The 15,172-nt window shown below is 35.4% G+C and overlaps 1 protein-coding gene across 1 annotated transcript in view; it reads left to right on the top strand.

Moving 5' to 3' along the window:
- LOC148954382 (RWD domain-containing protein 1) overlaps positions 1 to 15,172 on the top strand; it is a 32,525-nt gene that overhangs the window by 14,020 nt on the left and 3,333 nt on the right. The window contains exons 3-5 of the mRNA XM_089086356.1: positions 1,155 to 1,257; positions 3,064 to 3,207; positions 12,514 to 12,697. Coding sequence (XP_088942482.1) covers positions 1,155 to 1,257; positions 3,064 to 3,207; positions 12,514 to 12,697 — 431 coding nt within the window. The remainder of the gene's footprint in view (positions 1 to 1,154; positions 1,258 to 3,063; positions 3,208 to 12,513; positions 12,698 to 15,172) is intronic.

The raw sequence follows: 15,172 nt of genomic DNA, 5'->3' as shown, positions 1-15,172 counted from the left end.
TGTATGATTTCAGACTTATTGCAGTGGTTTTTGGTTAAACTAGGGGGGCCTACAGGAGAATTAGATACTTATTAATTATTCAGAACATACCTAAGAAGTGAAGTTAGGTTAATCCTTGTGAAGTATACCAAAATATAATGAAAATATAATACTTTATTATCAAAATTATGGGAACAGCAGAAAATCATGGAAAGCAGGCTGCCCAGAATGCATTATATTAAATACTTAACCTAACCCCTAACCACCTCTATATATTAAATATTTCATTAAAATATACCTACATCATAGTTTTTCTCATTCAAAAAAGCAAACCATAACCAAATGCAGAGAGGCAAACTGGTTTTTGTTGGATCTTACAGAGCAAAATTCTTGAGTGTTTCTGAATAATTAACAAGTACAGACAATTGTACTCTTGTCAAAGCCATAATAAGAGGATATTATTTTTAATTCATCAAGAAGCATAAAATTTGCTTAAAGGTATGCCATTTTCATTGCATCCCTCTCATCAGTGTTCAAGGAGAGAGGAGGAGGAGAATCTCTGGAAAAATTATTTGAAATGCAGAGCTTATACACAGTACTTCTTTCAAGTCTTGAACGGTTAGTTTTCCTATGGAATAAAGACATAATATACATAATGTCAACATACTATTATAGGAACTTAGTAATTTTTCAAAATGCGCCTTTTTTAGTTGTGCTTTTGGATGTTGATTTCCTGTTTCTGGTTTACAGATGTTGTAAAGAAATATCAAAGGGATGAGGGCTTCATGGCATGACAGTTGATTGTCTTGTGTTTCTTAGATGGTCTTTCTAAGCTAGTAAGTCTCTGACTGGTATTCCAGTACAATTGTTGTGTAAAAACGTTTATATGTAAATTCCTGAAAGCAGGTATACAGCAGGCGGAATCCCTAAGGATCAGGCCGTGTTTGTTCCAATGAAAGTGTCTTTATTGTAAAACCAGTTTGTTTACTTTGTGCTGTCGTACTGTACAACCCAGATTCAAGAGGATTCTGCTTTGTTTTCTATTTTGTTGTTTATGAATAAATGTTTCCCATATTGAAAAAACAACTCTGTATTGAACACAAATTGCAGAAAATATGACTTCTTAGTTTTTTTTCTTTCTCTTTTAAGTTTTTTTCTAACTTTTAGTTTTCTAGATATCCTGAAGAACCACCATTAGTAGATATTTGGGCTGAAGAAGACGACCCCTTTTTTGATGATTTAAAGAAAGAAGAATTAAAAGAAAAGCTCCAAGATGAGGTAATTAGTGACATTATATTCCTTAACCTATGATCCTGTAATGAGCATCATCAAGTTTGATTTTAAATTAAAATATGTATAGGGTATATCTCTTGTTCTACAGATAAAGGACGACAGATTGCCAAAGATTGTCCTTTTGGGCCGAATGTCTAGGGCTAAACAAAAAGCAGGTCGTCCTTGGTTGGGGGCGGAGGATGCCATAAGAAAATATTTAAGGGAAATCGGAACTTCCTCGGAGGGTGTAAAGAGGGGAGCTTTGAATAGACTGGGATGGAGGAGGAGCATGCGTAGTTGTGTTGACCTCGGGCGGCTTGGTACTGTGGTGAGATGTTAGTAGTAACAGTTGTCAAATCTGCTTTGGCGGATTTATGTGAATCTTACAAATCCTTCTACATCTTTTCAGTGGCCATCTTTATGATACTTAACTCTGATAGCAGCCAAATAGTATTGTAAACTGATAAAAGAGGAAACATAATATATATTTTGTTAATTGTGATTTTATTAATTTATTGATTAACATGTGCGCTAAAGCACTTAACTTTCCAATGCTCTTTTGGTGCTACCAATGTTTTTTTTTAATATATGCAGTGTCTTTTGTCCACGTTTAAGATGGTGGTTACAACAGTGACCATTTTAACTCTCAGTTAGGGTTGTGCTTTAAGTAGCTTCTAGGCTACACAGGATTTAGATGTCCAAGTGGATTTCTTTTATTCAGCTTATACATTCGAAAATGTCGTCCTGTGGTGGCAAACTGGACCCAGAGATTGAACCTGGCTATGCATCACACTGCACAGCTGACACAAGGACCTAAGTAGTCAGGAAGCATCAGTAGTCCAGTACAATACAATATTCTGAAATGGCATCTGTTTTTACACAAATAATCTTGTTTTTATTTCCCATATTTAAAGTTTCATGTAGTGTATTTCTTACCAGAACCTATCAGCATGGGTTTCGATTTTAAATAAAAATAGTTTTACCAACAGTTTACTGAATTAAACAAATATGTTCTGTATAAAGTGCACAGGGCGGAGATTAGTAAAATTTAGATTTTGTTTATAAGCAATAACGCCATCGAATTTCTAATACCCCCAAAGTTAATATGAATAGTGGCCATCTACCAGCCACCATAAAAAAGAGCCTAGAGAATCGCCGAATATGGGCGATAATCTATTAATAAGTGACAATAAAAAATGTCAAAAAGAGATTCCTTGTTAAATAGTAGCCTGTTGATATCAGGTACACTACCTTGATTTCTAAATGCTATCTTTATTCTGTCTGCCCTTGAAGCTGCTCATAGCACGAACTGGACTTTGATCTCAAGTCTAAGTAACCTTTCTTAGCTCTAATTGGACTGAATTTTTTTGTAACCCATAGTAAATTCAATTACAGAGTAGAATAGGAAACAGAAAGAAGAATGAATGGACATGACAACAAAGTGAAAATTCACAACATAATAAAAGCACAGTAAGAATGCAATATATTTACTGGTTTCAAGTGGGTCACCATGGGTGTTCATTTATTTAGTTGTTATGTTTTTCTGTGCATCTAGTCATGGCAACAATATGTTTTGATTGGAGCGCTGGGGTTTATTTGAGAGTCACTGACAGTAGCTCTGATACAACAAAATAATTATTCTTGTAAGAGGAGAAAATTAGCAGTGGTGATATAAGAAATGCATACTCTTAGCATTAGTGCTGTGATTTGCGATGTTTATGTTATTTTTCTTTATTTCTCCATTTATTATTTTTTTTGTATTTTCCCTTTGGTCTTTTTTTACGAACCTATCTCTTATTTTCTGTGTTTTAGGCTTCAAATAATTTGGGTATGGTTATGATATTCACTTTAGTTTCAATAGCACAAGAGTGGTTAGAAGTATCATTAGACCTTGAAAAGACAAGAATACAAGAAGAAAGAGAAAGGGTGAGAACAGAAGCAGAAGAAGCAGAAAAAGTAAGAAATTTGATCAAATGTAAATTTTTTAATAGTGACGTCTCTACACAGACCTTTCTCTCTCTCTCTCTAAGAAAGTATTTAAATTTGGGCCTCCAAATCCTAGATGAGAGTCCTTAAATTGGAATAACTTATATGCTAATGTATATGCAAATATAGTAAATATTGATATATTTATAGTCGTTATAAAGAATATAACAGGCTTTTATAGAACTGAATTCTCTTCTTATGTCGTAAAACAAAACGGACACAAATAAAACGACAGAAAAATTGTCACTAAAAATTAGATTAAATTAGCAAAATATAAGTTACAAAAATATCGTTTAAAAAAAAAAAAGTAAATAAACTGTCCACAGTTAATGGCAAAAAACGATAGAGGCTTATGAACTTATTCGATATTCGAAACATACAGAGGAGAAATTAAGGATTATACATGGATAAGATAAGATGCGCCACAAAGAAGCAAAAAGTAAAAAAAAATGACAATATACAAACAACTAAAAAAGAGGCAAAGGAGCCCTACTCAATTCAGAACATGCATCATGAATCATTGAGGTGCTCCAAGATAAAGGAGATGAAACTCTTTCGAAAACTATCGGTAACAACATGGATTGGTGAGTACATTGGGACTTCCGGGGAGGCTAAGCAGGGAGACGGGGTCTATCAGGGTTGTAAAAATCAGGGGAAATGTCCTCAGTACGGGTATTGTAAATGACAGGCTTAGTAAAATACAAGCGAATGCTGCCCCTCCTTTCTTTTAAGGTGTAAGGCGTGGACCTTTAAGGAGGAGGGAGTATGATATTCCACTTTTTTTAAATGATCCAAAGCAACCGCTTCTGGACCGACTCAATTTTGTTGCTAAGTCCACTTGAAAGATCTTGATGCCACATCAGGCATGCGTATTTTAATAAAAGCCTGAAAAAGAAAAGTAGACACGGAGGAAGTGTATCCTTTGGCAATTAAATTTATTCAGAAATATAAACAAGGATAGCGATTCATTTGCTAACTTGCCAATATATGAAACATACATATCCTATTTAAGGTTATTGAAAATGGCAACACCCAAGGAGTTTAGCTTGTTTCACTTACATTTTGGGTGGAATGGGATCTAGGAAAAAGGGGTGTCGATTTCAGGAAATTTATAGTCATGATGTTTGATTTAAGAGCATTTACTTTTATGTTTATATTCTTCTGAAACATGGGTTAGAATATCAAGGGAGTGTCTTTTGATGACATCATGGCTGCAGGGGTAGACCTAGTAAAGGACGAACCACGGCCCATGGTAACCAAAACTTCTTCAAGGATGGAAAAGTTATCCACATATTTCCATCTTTGGGTGATCTCACTACCAATTTTGCTAATTAGGAATGGAATTGGTCCAAATAAATTTTTTTGGGGAAATCCACAGTAAATAAGGAGGCTGTTAGAGAATATGTTTTGTATTTTGCCAGTTGTTATCTATTTGAGAGGAACGATATTACAATATTTACTAAGAGAGGGTCAAGTTCAAAGCTATTCAGTAGTAAGGAATCTGGATGTTGTGCTCAACCAAGTCAAAACTTTTTGACGGTCATCTAAGACAAAGTTTAGCCAGATGTTTGATTTTCTAGACTTTTTTAGATGGTATGTACCTAATGCACAAGGTAATGGTTGGGGGAAGTTTTGGTTAAATTACCAAATTACTGGATATCATGGCATGGAGTAATTTTAACTTTGAGACCCTCATGAGGACCCAAAGAAAACCTTCATAAGGTTTAGGAAAGACTGTAGCTAGTGAAAGGGGGCTTACGGTGGTGAAACAGATTAGTAGATTAATTTTGGAGAGGTTTTATAAAACAATGTTTTAGCAATTCGGGAATTTACCAAATTCTGTGATTTGGTTGAAACGGTTTTGTCTGAAAAGTCGTTAATTAAATAAACTGTGATGTCCAAGGGGGGAAGTGCTTGATTTTCCAAGCTTTGACATTTTAGTTGTAATATCGGATGCTATTATAACATTTTGGATTTTACTTTCTCTTTATCTTTCTCTCTCTTCCCCCTCCCATCTCTCTATCTGGCGTTAGGATATTTCAGCCGTATTTCCACAGTCCTGTTCATTGCTAATAATTGTTGGCAAAAAATTATGCAGTAACAGGAATATTGTCTCTGATTTCCTTATATCAAAGCATTAATGATTAGATTTAAGTTGCTTAAATCTTATATTCATTTTGTTAAAGTTGATTCAACCTACTTTTTGTTACCAAAGTGTTTATACCAAATCGGGTTCAAAAATTTCTATCGCAAGTGTAGAGGTTAGATTTTTGTTTTTTCGCAGCCTATATTTATGTAATTTTTTCAGTTTTCTTTTCTTTTTTAGTAGAGAAGAGACATTAATTGCTTGATGATATTATGCAATCTAAAAAGTCTTTGTAATCTAAAAAGTTACCAGCCATGTAAGGCCTACTGCAATTTTAGATAAAGGGCAGCGAGTGATCCAACACAGCGAACGCTCCTCCACTACATTTTATTCAGAACTTCACTGTTTTCTTTCCATGGAAGTTAAACTCTCTTTGAAACTTTTCATATGACTTCTTCCCTCCCGAGAGGTGTTATCTCCCAAAACATGTCTGTTGATTTCAAAGCTAAAACAACTAAGGAATTGACTTTAGGTTAAAAAAAAAGAAAAAAAAGAATAAGTAACTGACTAGGTAGGTATTCGGTAGGGGTAATTTAATGGGTGTAATCTTACATAAATTAGAAAACAATGATTAAAAATTCGTTTCCTCTAGCAAAGCACATTGTCAATTTATTTTCTTCTACTTATTTTGTTTCTAAGTTATTAAAAAAAAAAAAAAAATCCCGAAATGTGTAGTCCTGATTTTCACTTTGAAAAATAGGTAAAAGTTGGAGATTTTGATATCAAACCGTTTTATCGCATCTTGGGCGCAGGGCTCTATCCACGATTTTGTTCGGAGTGGTTACAAAAACGGATCAAAAATTTATTTATATGCATTTTGTTACGTTTCTACCAGTAAAACCTTCGGAAACACATTAATGATTTTTTTCCCCCGCTCTAGTCTAAACTTATGTTGTGTAACATACAGTCTCTTGAATTACCACAACCGGATCAGGCCCTAAATGTTTCGTGGTCTGGTGTCCTTCATAAATAAAATTATATCAGAAATCGTGCATTATTATCAAGACCAGTCTTTATATCTTCATATATATATATATATATATATATATATATATATATAATATATATATATATATATATATATATATATATATATATATATATATATATATATATATATATATATATATATATATATATATATATATATATATATATATATATATATATATATATATATATATATATATATATATATATATATATATATATATATATATATATATATATATATATACAATATATATAGATATATAGTAATATATCTATACTGTCATGATTAAAGGTCGTATATGACATCTCCATACTTCTAAAATTATTGCAGGAAACTGTTTGCTAAACTCGTAAAAGGGAGCACCAACAGAGTAATTATGTTCAATCACATTTTGATCCTCTGGATCTAAAGTATATTGGAAAATAAAGTAATTGAAAGTAATTGGAAAGTAGTTGTGTTAGAATAGTGAAACTTTTAAGAATAAACCCAAGGCCAAAAATGTGTCCTGGGAAGGTAGCCTCTTGCAAGGTTACTATGTGAACTCTTTTTGTTTTCCCATTACTTAGGAGAATACATGCTTCACAGGCTTATTGCCTAGCCTTTTTAAATTCTGACAAAGAAAAACAATTTAACCTACCCTAATTTGATAAATTTTTTGTGGGCCTTAGAATTTAGCTAGGCTAAGATAAAAGTGAAAATGTCATTCAATGCCTTTTTGCTCTTTCATAATTCAATAATTGCTTCTGGGGCTAATTGCACCTTTAGCCCTTAAGGTATTCTATTTTTGTATTCACAGAAAGAAGTTATCAACATTAGTTAAGTTATTGAAAAGTGTTTAAAAACATATCACTAGTTTATAAATAGGTTGTTCAAGAATAATTTATTCCAAAAATACTTATTTATAACAATTCAAGGTAAAGTTCTGCGGGGTCGTATTGTTGAGTTGGAAATAGGGTGGATGCACCGTTTGATGCCTTTTTTTATGCTGGTTGCGAGTGTAGTGGGCGTTTCTGTCCGAGGTGAATTTCGCCCCCCCCCTATATGGGCTATACCTAACCTAACCCTGAATTGGCCTATATGGGGGGGCGGCTGGGGTTTGTTTCCGATTGAAGTGCTTGTTATATTCGGAATCAGCATAGGGAGGGGCGTCGAATGGTGTGTTCACTTTGGTCCTAACTCAGTAGTATGATTTCGTAGAACTTAACCCAATTCAAACCTCATTTATTAGGCAACTCAAATATAAAGTGTTTTCCTATCATTTCAAGTTTTTTGAATGCCATTAACAAAAATAGTGCTGAAGTGATTTAAAACATTATTTTCAACTATTCAGGGTATATATTTGCATATTAGGGGGGTGATATTATGCTAACGTTATTATATAACGTATTTATAACGTTATGTAAATCGAAATAGCTTTAATAATCAAATGTCTTTGAAAAGACATTAAATTGCATAAAAAGCTAACATTTACTAGGTCTTAGAACTTATATAGGCCTAGTCAGTGAGTTACACATATTTATAAGTAGTAGGCTAAATATGTCACTGAGTTATATATTTCTGTATATAACTTATACAGGCCTAGTCAGTGAGTTACACATATTTATAAGTAGTAGGCTAAATATGTCACTGAGTTATATATTTCTGTATATGACTTAGCCTGGCCCAGTCAGTGAGCTACACAGATTTATAAGTAGTATTCTGTATATGTCACTCAGTTATATAAATCCTTATTTAACTTATAAAGGCCTAGTAAGTGAGTTTAATATATGTATAAGTAGTAGGCTAAATGTTTCACTGGGTTATATATTTATGTATATAAATTATATAGGCCTTGTCAGTGAGTTACACATATGTATAAGTAGTAGGTTAAATATGTCACTGAGTTATATATTTCTGTATATAACTTATATAGGCCTAGTCAGTGAGTTATGTATATTTATAGGTAGTAGGTTAAATATGTCACTGAGTTATGGCCTTTGCAAAACAAAAGTGATCCATTTATCTGACCTCCACCAGGCCATTCAGCATGTCCCCAGGTGGCGATAGGGGAACCCCCTGCAGATATGTAGGGTACCTCCATAGGAGGCACGGACCAAGGGGGGACCTTGTCCCTGGGGGTCCATAATAGAATCTGGGGCACTCTCGCCCGGGGTCATAAAAACAGGCGGAGGAGGAAGAAGGCCCCTCAAATGTACACTCAAAAGGGCCCACTGGTTTGTCCACAAGTTCCATGAGTTGCAAACCTTCCCCCAGTAATGGGTTAAATTGCATGGTGATGCAGAACACCATCGCGGGAGGATCCTCTATAGGAGGACAACTGTGGCAGGGCGTAAGATCCAGATCTATGGACAACGGCCTCTGAAAAGGGCTGCTTCGACCTTTTCGTGGTACCTGCAAGACTGGGGACCTTGCGGTCAACTCTGGTCCCACTTGACGAGTGGCGCCCCTTGATGAAATTATCGCCTAGTAAACGACACAGCATTCGCACGGGATTCTGACTAATGGACAATACTTCTGGGATTGGTATGTTTTGATGGGTGTCTTTGGGATGAAAAACCTCTTCCTAGCTAATTTATCTATTACGGGTTGCCTCCCCCTAGTAGCATAGTATTTGTAGGCATGAATATATAATGAGTCGGAGGTAATAGGCTTGAGATTGTCTGTGCAGGATTTCGACTCTTGTTGATAGAGGAGCATCGCCAAGTGCTGAAAACCATGTTGTGACCAAGATGGGCCCAGGATTGCACAAAGCCTCTATTCAAGGAGGTTCCAGGGACTTCTTGATGTCCTGTTCTAAGCCAGCTTAAGCACTTTGATGTAGACTTCAGAAGATATGTGACCCCCGTTCTGCACTGGTATCCAGGATCATTGCTTTCCCTGGGCCAAAAATATTTTCAATGATTTAAAGAACATGGAAATTGGAACTTGGAATGTTACGACGTTAAAAAATGACTTTTCTATCGACATTTTGACAGGCGATTTTAGACACTTTGAAATGAATTTTTTAGGAGTTTCAGAAAATCATATCCCAGGAGTAGGAAGCATGAAATTAGGTGATATAGAATTTGTTTACTCAGGCAGGAAGTATGCGGTATATAGCCAGAGAGTAGGGCTCATGATGAATAAGGAAGCTTCTAAGTCTTGTTTGGGCTGGGAAGGTATTAATAATAGAATACTAATTGCTGCTTTTATGACTAGAAAGTTCAGGGTATCAGTTATAGTAGTATACGCCCCTGTAGAACCGACTGACGGAGATACTAGTGACTCAGATGAATTTTACTTACAGTTACAGGAGCAAATAGACAAGGTCCCAGGTAGAAATATGATGTTATTACTGGGAAATTTTAACGCCCAGGTCGGCAGAAATGAGGATAGATGGTATCCCAGCCTAGGTAAATTTGGTGTAGGAAAAGAAAACAGTAATGGATACAGACTTTTGCAATTCTGTAGGTATAACAATCTAGTTATATCCAATACGGTGTTTGGTCATAAAATGGCTCATAAGCTAACATGGTATTCACGTGATGGTAAGACAGCAAACCTTATTGATTATGTTATAGTAAACCGAAGACTGGCAGGATCAATACAAGATACTAGGGTATATAGGAGTGCTGTTATTGATGTTAAAAGTAAAGATCACCATCTAGTAGTTTCAAGGGTTAATTTAAAGCTGAAATATCGGAAGGGTAATTACCTACCGGGAAGTTATGATGTTAGTAGACTCCAGGATGAGAATTTGAGAGAAACTTTCCAGGAACAGTTGAATACTAAACTTGAGAGTTTAAAATTTGATAAGGTGGAAGATGGTTGGAATAATTTTAGAAAAATAATTTGTGAAGTTGCTGAAGGTGTATTAGGGAAAAAAAGCTAGAACTGCAGCTAAGAATATTAGTGAAAAAGCTTTATGTTTAATAGAAAGGAGAAAGGACTTGTACAAGAATTATCTGAGTGATAGATCGCATGAAAACAAAAGAAAGTGGAGAAAGCATTGAAATATGAACTAAGGAGGTGTGAAGTGGAGGTCATGGATAAAATTGCCGAGGATCTGGAAGATGCAGCTAGACGGCATAATAGTAAAATATTGTACTGGCACGTTAACAAATTGAGGGGTAGTAATCAATCCGGACTTGTCCCAGTTAAAGATAGGAATGGGGTGGCAATTAGCGATAAGGAAAAAGCTAAAGCGAGATGGGCCGAACATTTTGAGAACTTGCTTAACCGAGATAGAGTTGCAGAAATAGATATAGAGGAAAATGAAAAAGTTTGTGATACCTCGGATGTAACGGAAGATTTGTTTTGTGAGGAGGAATTAGCAGAATTACTAAAAGAATTGAAAAATAACAAGGCTCCAGGTGCTGATAGGGTGGTAAATGAGTTTCTTAAATATGGTGGCTCTTAGGTTAGAAATAAGTTACTTAATATTATGAATATTATTTTTGAAAAAGGGGAAGTACCTAACTATCTTAGGAAAACCTTAATTAAGCCACTTTATAAGAAAGGTGCTAAAAGTGAGTGTGGTAATTATCGAGGCATTAGTCTGGTCTCTGTAGGTAGAAAATTGCTTAGTAATATGATACTTTTTAGACTGAGAGATGCCTTAGACAAATTTTTAAGAAAAGAACAGTGCGGTTTTTGAAAAGGTAGAGGATGTGTTGAACAAATTTTCACGTTTAGGCTAATAATTGAGAAGTGCCTAAGTTTTCAAACACCTTTTGTCCTCAGCTTTATAGATTATATGCAAGCGTTTAATTCAGTTTATAGAGGGGCTGTAGTAAAGGTTTTATCCTTGTATGGTATTCCAAACAAATATATTAAAGTGATTAGTGCTATGTACGAGAATAACATTGCTGCAGATAAGTTAGGCAATGAGATTAGCAGCTGGTTTTTGTAATGAATAAAGAGTTAATAAGAGTTTTTTGCTATCCCCCTTTGTATGAATTATTTTGATGGACTTTGTTTTAAGGAGCGCAGGAAAGGCAATTGGAGAATATGGAATCAAACGGGAAGGAAAAATAATCCTTGATTTAGATTATGCTGATGATTTAAGCATCCTAGATGAAAATGTGAGCAAAATGAATGAACTTTTAGAGGTTTTGCAAGTTGAGGGCGCTAGTATTGGTTGGAAAATTAATATTAGGACGACTAAGTCACTAAGGCTAGGAATAAGTGAAGATGAAAAGGTGACGTTGGGTAATGAAAAGATTGATCAGATGGGCAGCATCACTTACCTTGGTAGTATTATTAGTAAAGATGGTGGGAGCAGTGAAGATGTTAAAAAAAGAATAGTCAAGGCTCAGGGCGTTTTTTCACAGTTAAAAAAAGTCTGGAAGAATAGGAAGATAAGTCTGCAAACCAAGATTAGAATATTAGGAGCTACAGTGATGACAGTAGTCAAATATGGCTCTGAAGCATAGGCGCTTCGAAAAGTGGATAAAGATTTTCTATGTGTTTTCAAGATAAATTGCTTAAGTATTGTTCTGGTTACCTGTCTGACTGACAGTATATCAAACAATAGGCTATAAAAAAAATGTGTTTCAATACCGCTCTCTAGGTCTATAATGAAAGAAAGGTTGAGGTGGTTAGGGCATGTTGTGCGGATGAAGGATGACAGATTGCCGAAGATTGTTCTCTTCGGCCAACCATCAAGGGCTAAACGGAAAGCAGGTCATCCCCGTTTGGCGTGGGAGGACGTCATAAAGAAAGATTTAAAGGAAATTGGAACTTAGTGGGCGGGTTTAAAGAAGGAGGCTTTGAATAGATTGGGGTGGAGGAGGAGCTGCGTAGCTGTGTTGGCCTCAGGCAGCTTGGTGCTGCGGTGAGTTGTTAGTAGTAGTAGTAGTAAAGTATATTGCCCTTCTGATCCTCCCCTCCCCCATCATTTAAGGCGGCTTAAAAGACTGTTCTTAACCGAATTGGAAAACTGTTCTGATATGACCTTCATTGATATATTTAGTTCTGTTGAGTAACGCTACAACGCCAGTGGCGCTAGTAGTTTTTAGTTTCTATTAAACTCGATGTTAAAACGCCTAAGTTTCACCTTTATTCCGTTTTAATACTCAATGAAGCTGTTCTATTTAGCAACTAGATTATCCATGAGATCTTTGTCCCTGGCTTGAGTGAAAACTTTTAATTTCAGAGGAGGTTTATGGGCACCCCAGTGACAGTACAGAACTTTTTATCATGGAAGGAGAGATTTGATGCAGAACTGGCATCAATGAAGAAAGTTGAGAAAGAAGATAAAGATAGGAAATTAACGGGAAGAGAACTCTTCCTAAGGGATAAGACATTAATTGAGTCTGACCTTAAATACCTGGAAGAAGGTGAGTGCTGAGTTTTTATTTGGAAAGGAGCCAAGGGTGTCGTGCATCCAAACGATTCAAACTTTGTAAAATGTTGGCTAAAAAGGGTAAAGTTCTGTGGACTAAATTTTTTAATCCCAGCTCCTGAAAAGGTGAGGACTATTTAGAAAGACCAGTTTTTATATTTGAATATAGTTTTTGCATGCAGGTCAAGCAAGATTATTTATTCATGTGTGAATAAGATGCCAATAGGATTGGGCAAACAGAGGGATTTCGCTCCCTTCGCACTATTCCCCAGTGTGGCATAAAATGTAAAACTGTCCAAGAATCGGGAGACTTATGAAGTTTTTCAGACAAAAAGTGAAATTTTCTAATCACAGACAACCCCCCTCCCATATTATAAAAAAATCTTTTGATGCCGTTGCATTTGAATAAATAGGGTTTAAATGAGACTGAAATATAATATAATATTTCAAAATAGAATAAACATCGTAATTTTAAGCTTTCGCATAGCCTATTCACCTTTTCGAGCGGTTCTACTCTTTTTTTTCTTGAAGCTGTTTCTCATCTCCCATAAAAATAGAATACTTACTAAAGAGCTTTTTTTTCCGGTTTTATCTAAGGGTATTTTGGTCCGTATATGGATATGGTGGCTAATGTCACTGTCATCTCTTTAGTATGTTAGCGCGTAAGCATTATGGTATATTTTCGGAACTTTTTTTAAGGCCCCCTCCCTCCCCTCTGAAAAAAATATAGTGCACATACCACGGTGAAGAGCCAAAGAATTAGTTGTCAGCACTGTATATGTTTTGCTGTATACATAATTGGTAATTTTGTAATTATTGCTTCTACTACTACTAACAACTCACTGCAACACCTAGCCGCCTGAGATCAGCACTGCTTGGCACGCTCCTTCTCAATCAACATCTATTCAAAGCTCCCCTCTTTACCCTCTCCCCAAAAGTTCCAGTTTCTTTTAAATCCTTCCTTACGATCTCTTCTCAACCCATTTGGGGAAGACCTGCTTCTCGCTTTGTCCTTATAAATGGCCAAAAGGGATGATCTTTCGCAAACGGTCATTCTCCAGCTGCAAAACGTATCTAGCCATCTAAATATTTCTGGCATTATAGCCCTAGAAAGTGAGATAGATCCACATTTTTCGTACAGCTTGTTGTTTGATATACGGTCAATCAAACGGATACGGTAGACAATTTCTCTGGAACATATCTAGCAAATCCTGTTCTGTCTTCTGAAGTGCCTGCGCTTCAGAACCATACTTGACCACTATCATCGTTGTAGCTTCCAATATTCTAATCTTGGTTCAAAGACTTAGCTTCCTATTCTTCCAAACTGTTTCCACCTGTGAAAAAAACATCCTGGGTCTTTGCTATTCTACTTTTGTATCTTCACTGGATCTACCATCTTTACTAATACTATTATCCAGGTAAGTGGAGCTATCAACTTGATCGATGTTCTGGCTACCCAATATCACCTCTACCACTTTATTTATTCCTAGCGTGGGCGACTGGTCTTCTTAGCATTAATGTTCAAACCTAATGTTAAACCTCAAAACCTCCAAAATTAATTCCTTTTTCTAATTTTTTTATCTAGGACACTCAAAACATCTGTATAATATAAACCTAGGAGAATTTTACCTTTCTATTTGAATCCTTTATCTCCCGTAGCTTTTGCAGTGTTCCTTAGGACAAAGCCCATGAAAATAATATTATGAATTGGGGTAGAACCCAACTTTACTTAACTCCTGATTCAATACGAAACTAGCTACTAACCTCATGTTCTACCTTAACCGCACCAGTGTTATTCTCGTACACAGCACTAATCACTTTAATATATTTGTCTGGTATACCATGTAAGGATAAATCCTTCGCTAAAGCTCTTCCATCAGCTGTATCAAACGCCTGCTCTTAATCTATAAAGCTGAAGATTAAAGGAGTCTGATGATTCAATCACGTCTCAATTATTAATCTAGGAGTGGAAATTTGGTCGATGCATCCTCTTCCCTTCCTAAAACCACAGTGTTTTCCTTTTGAAACTTTATCTGCAGCTTCTCTAATCGTAAAAAATCTCATCATATTACGAAGTTTGCTTCCTAGAAAGAACAATATGATGTCTCTATAATTATCACACTTACTCTTATCACCTTTCTCATAAAGGAGTCTAATTGAAGTTTTCCTAAAATATCTAGGTACTTTACCTTTTTCAAAAATTGCATTCATAATCTTTAGTAGTTTAACGTTTATCTTCACAACCACCATATTTCCAAAACTCAATGTCTAATTAAAATTCAACTTTTAAGTATTTGCTAGTTTAACTTTCAGTTAATTTTTATCTTGTTTATAATACAATAAAACACAACACTTTAATGTAGCCCGAAAAGACATAAACAACAAAGAAAAAGTACAAATAGCTTAACCGTTAAGGGCTCGTCAAATATCCATTATCAGATGAAGTGAGTGTTTGACGGCGAGGAATATG

Source organism: Artemia sp. Qi Xiang Cuo, chromosome 3 (genome assembly GCF_049724085.1).
Source record: "Artemia sp. Qi Xiang Cuo chromosome 3, ASM4972408v1, whole genome shotgun sequence".
NCBI classification, from domain to species: domain Eukaryota; kingdom Metazoa; phylum Arthropoda; class Branchiopoda; order Anostraca; family Artemiidae; genus Artemia; species Artemia sp. Qi Xiang Cuo.
Note: the sequence above shows the minus strand (reverse complement) of the source record. Positions and strands in the feature narration are given on the sequence as shown.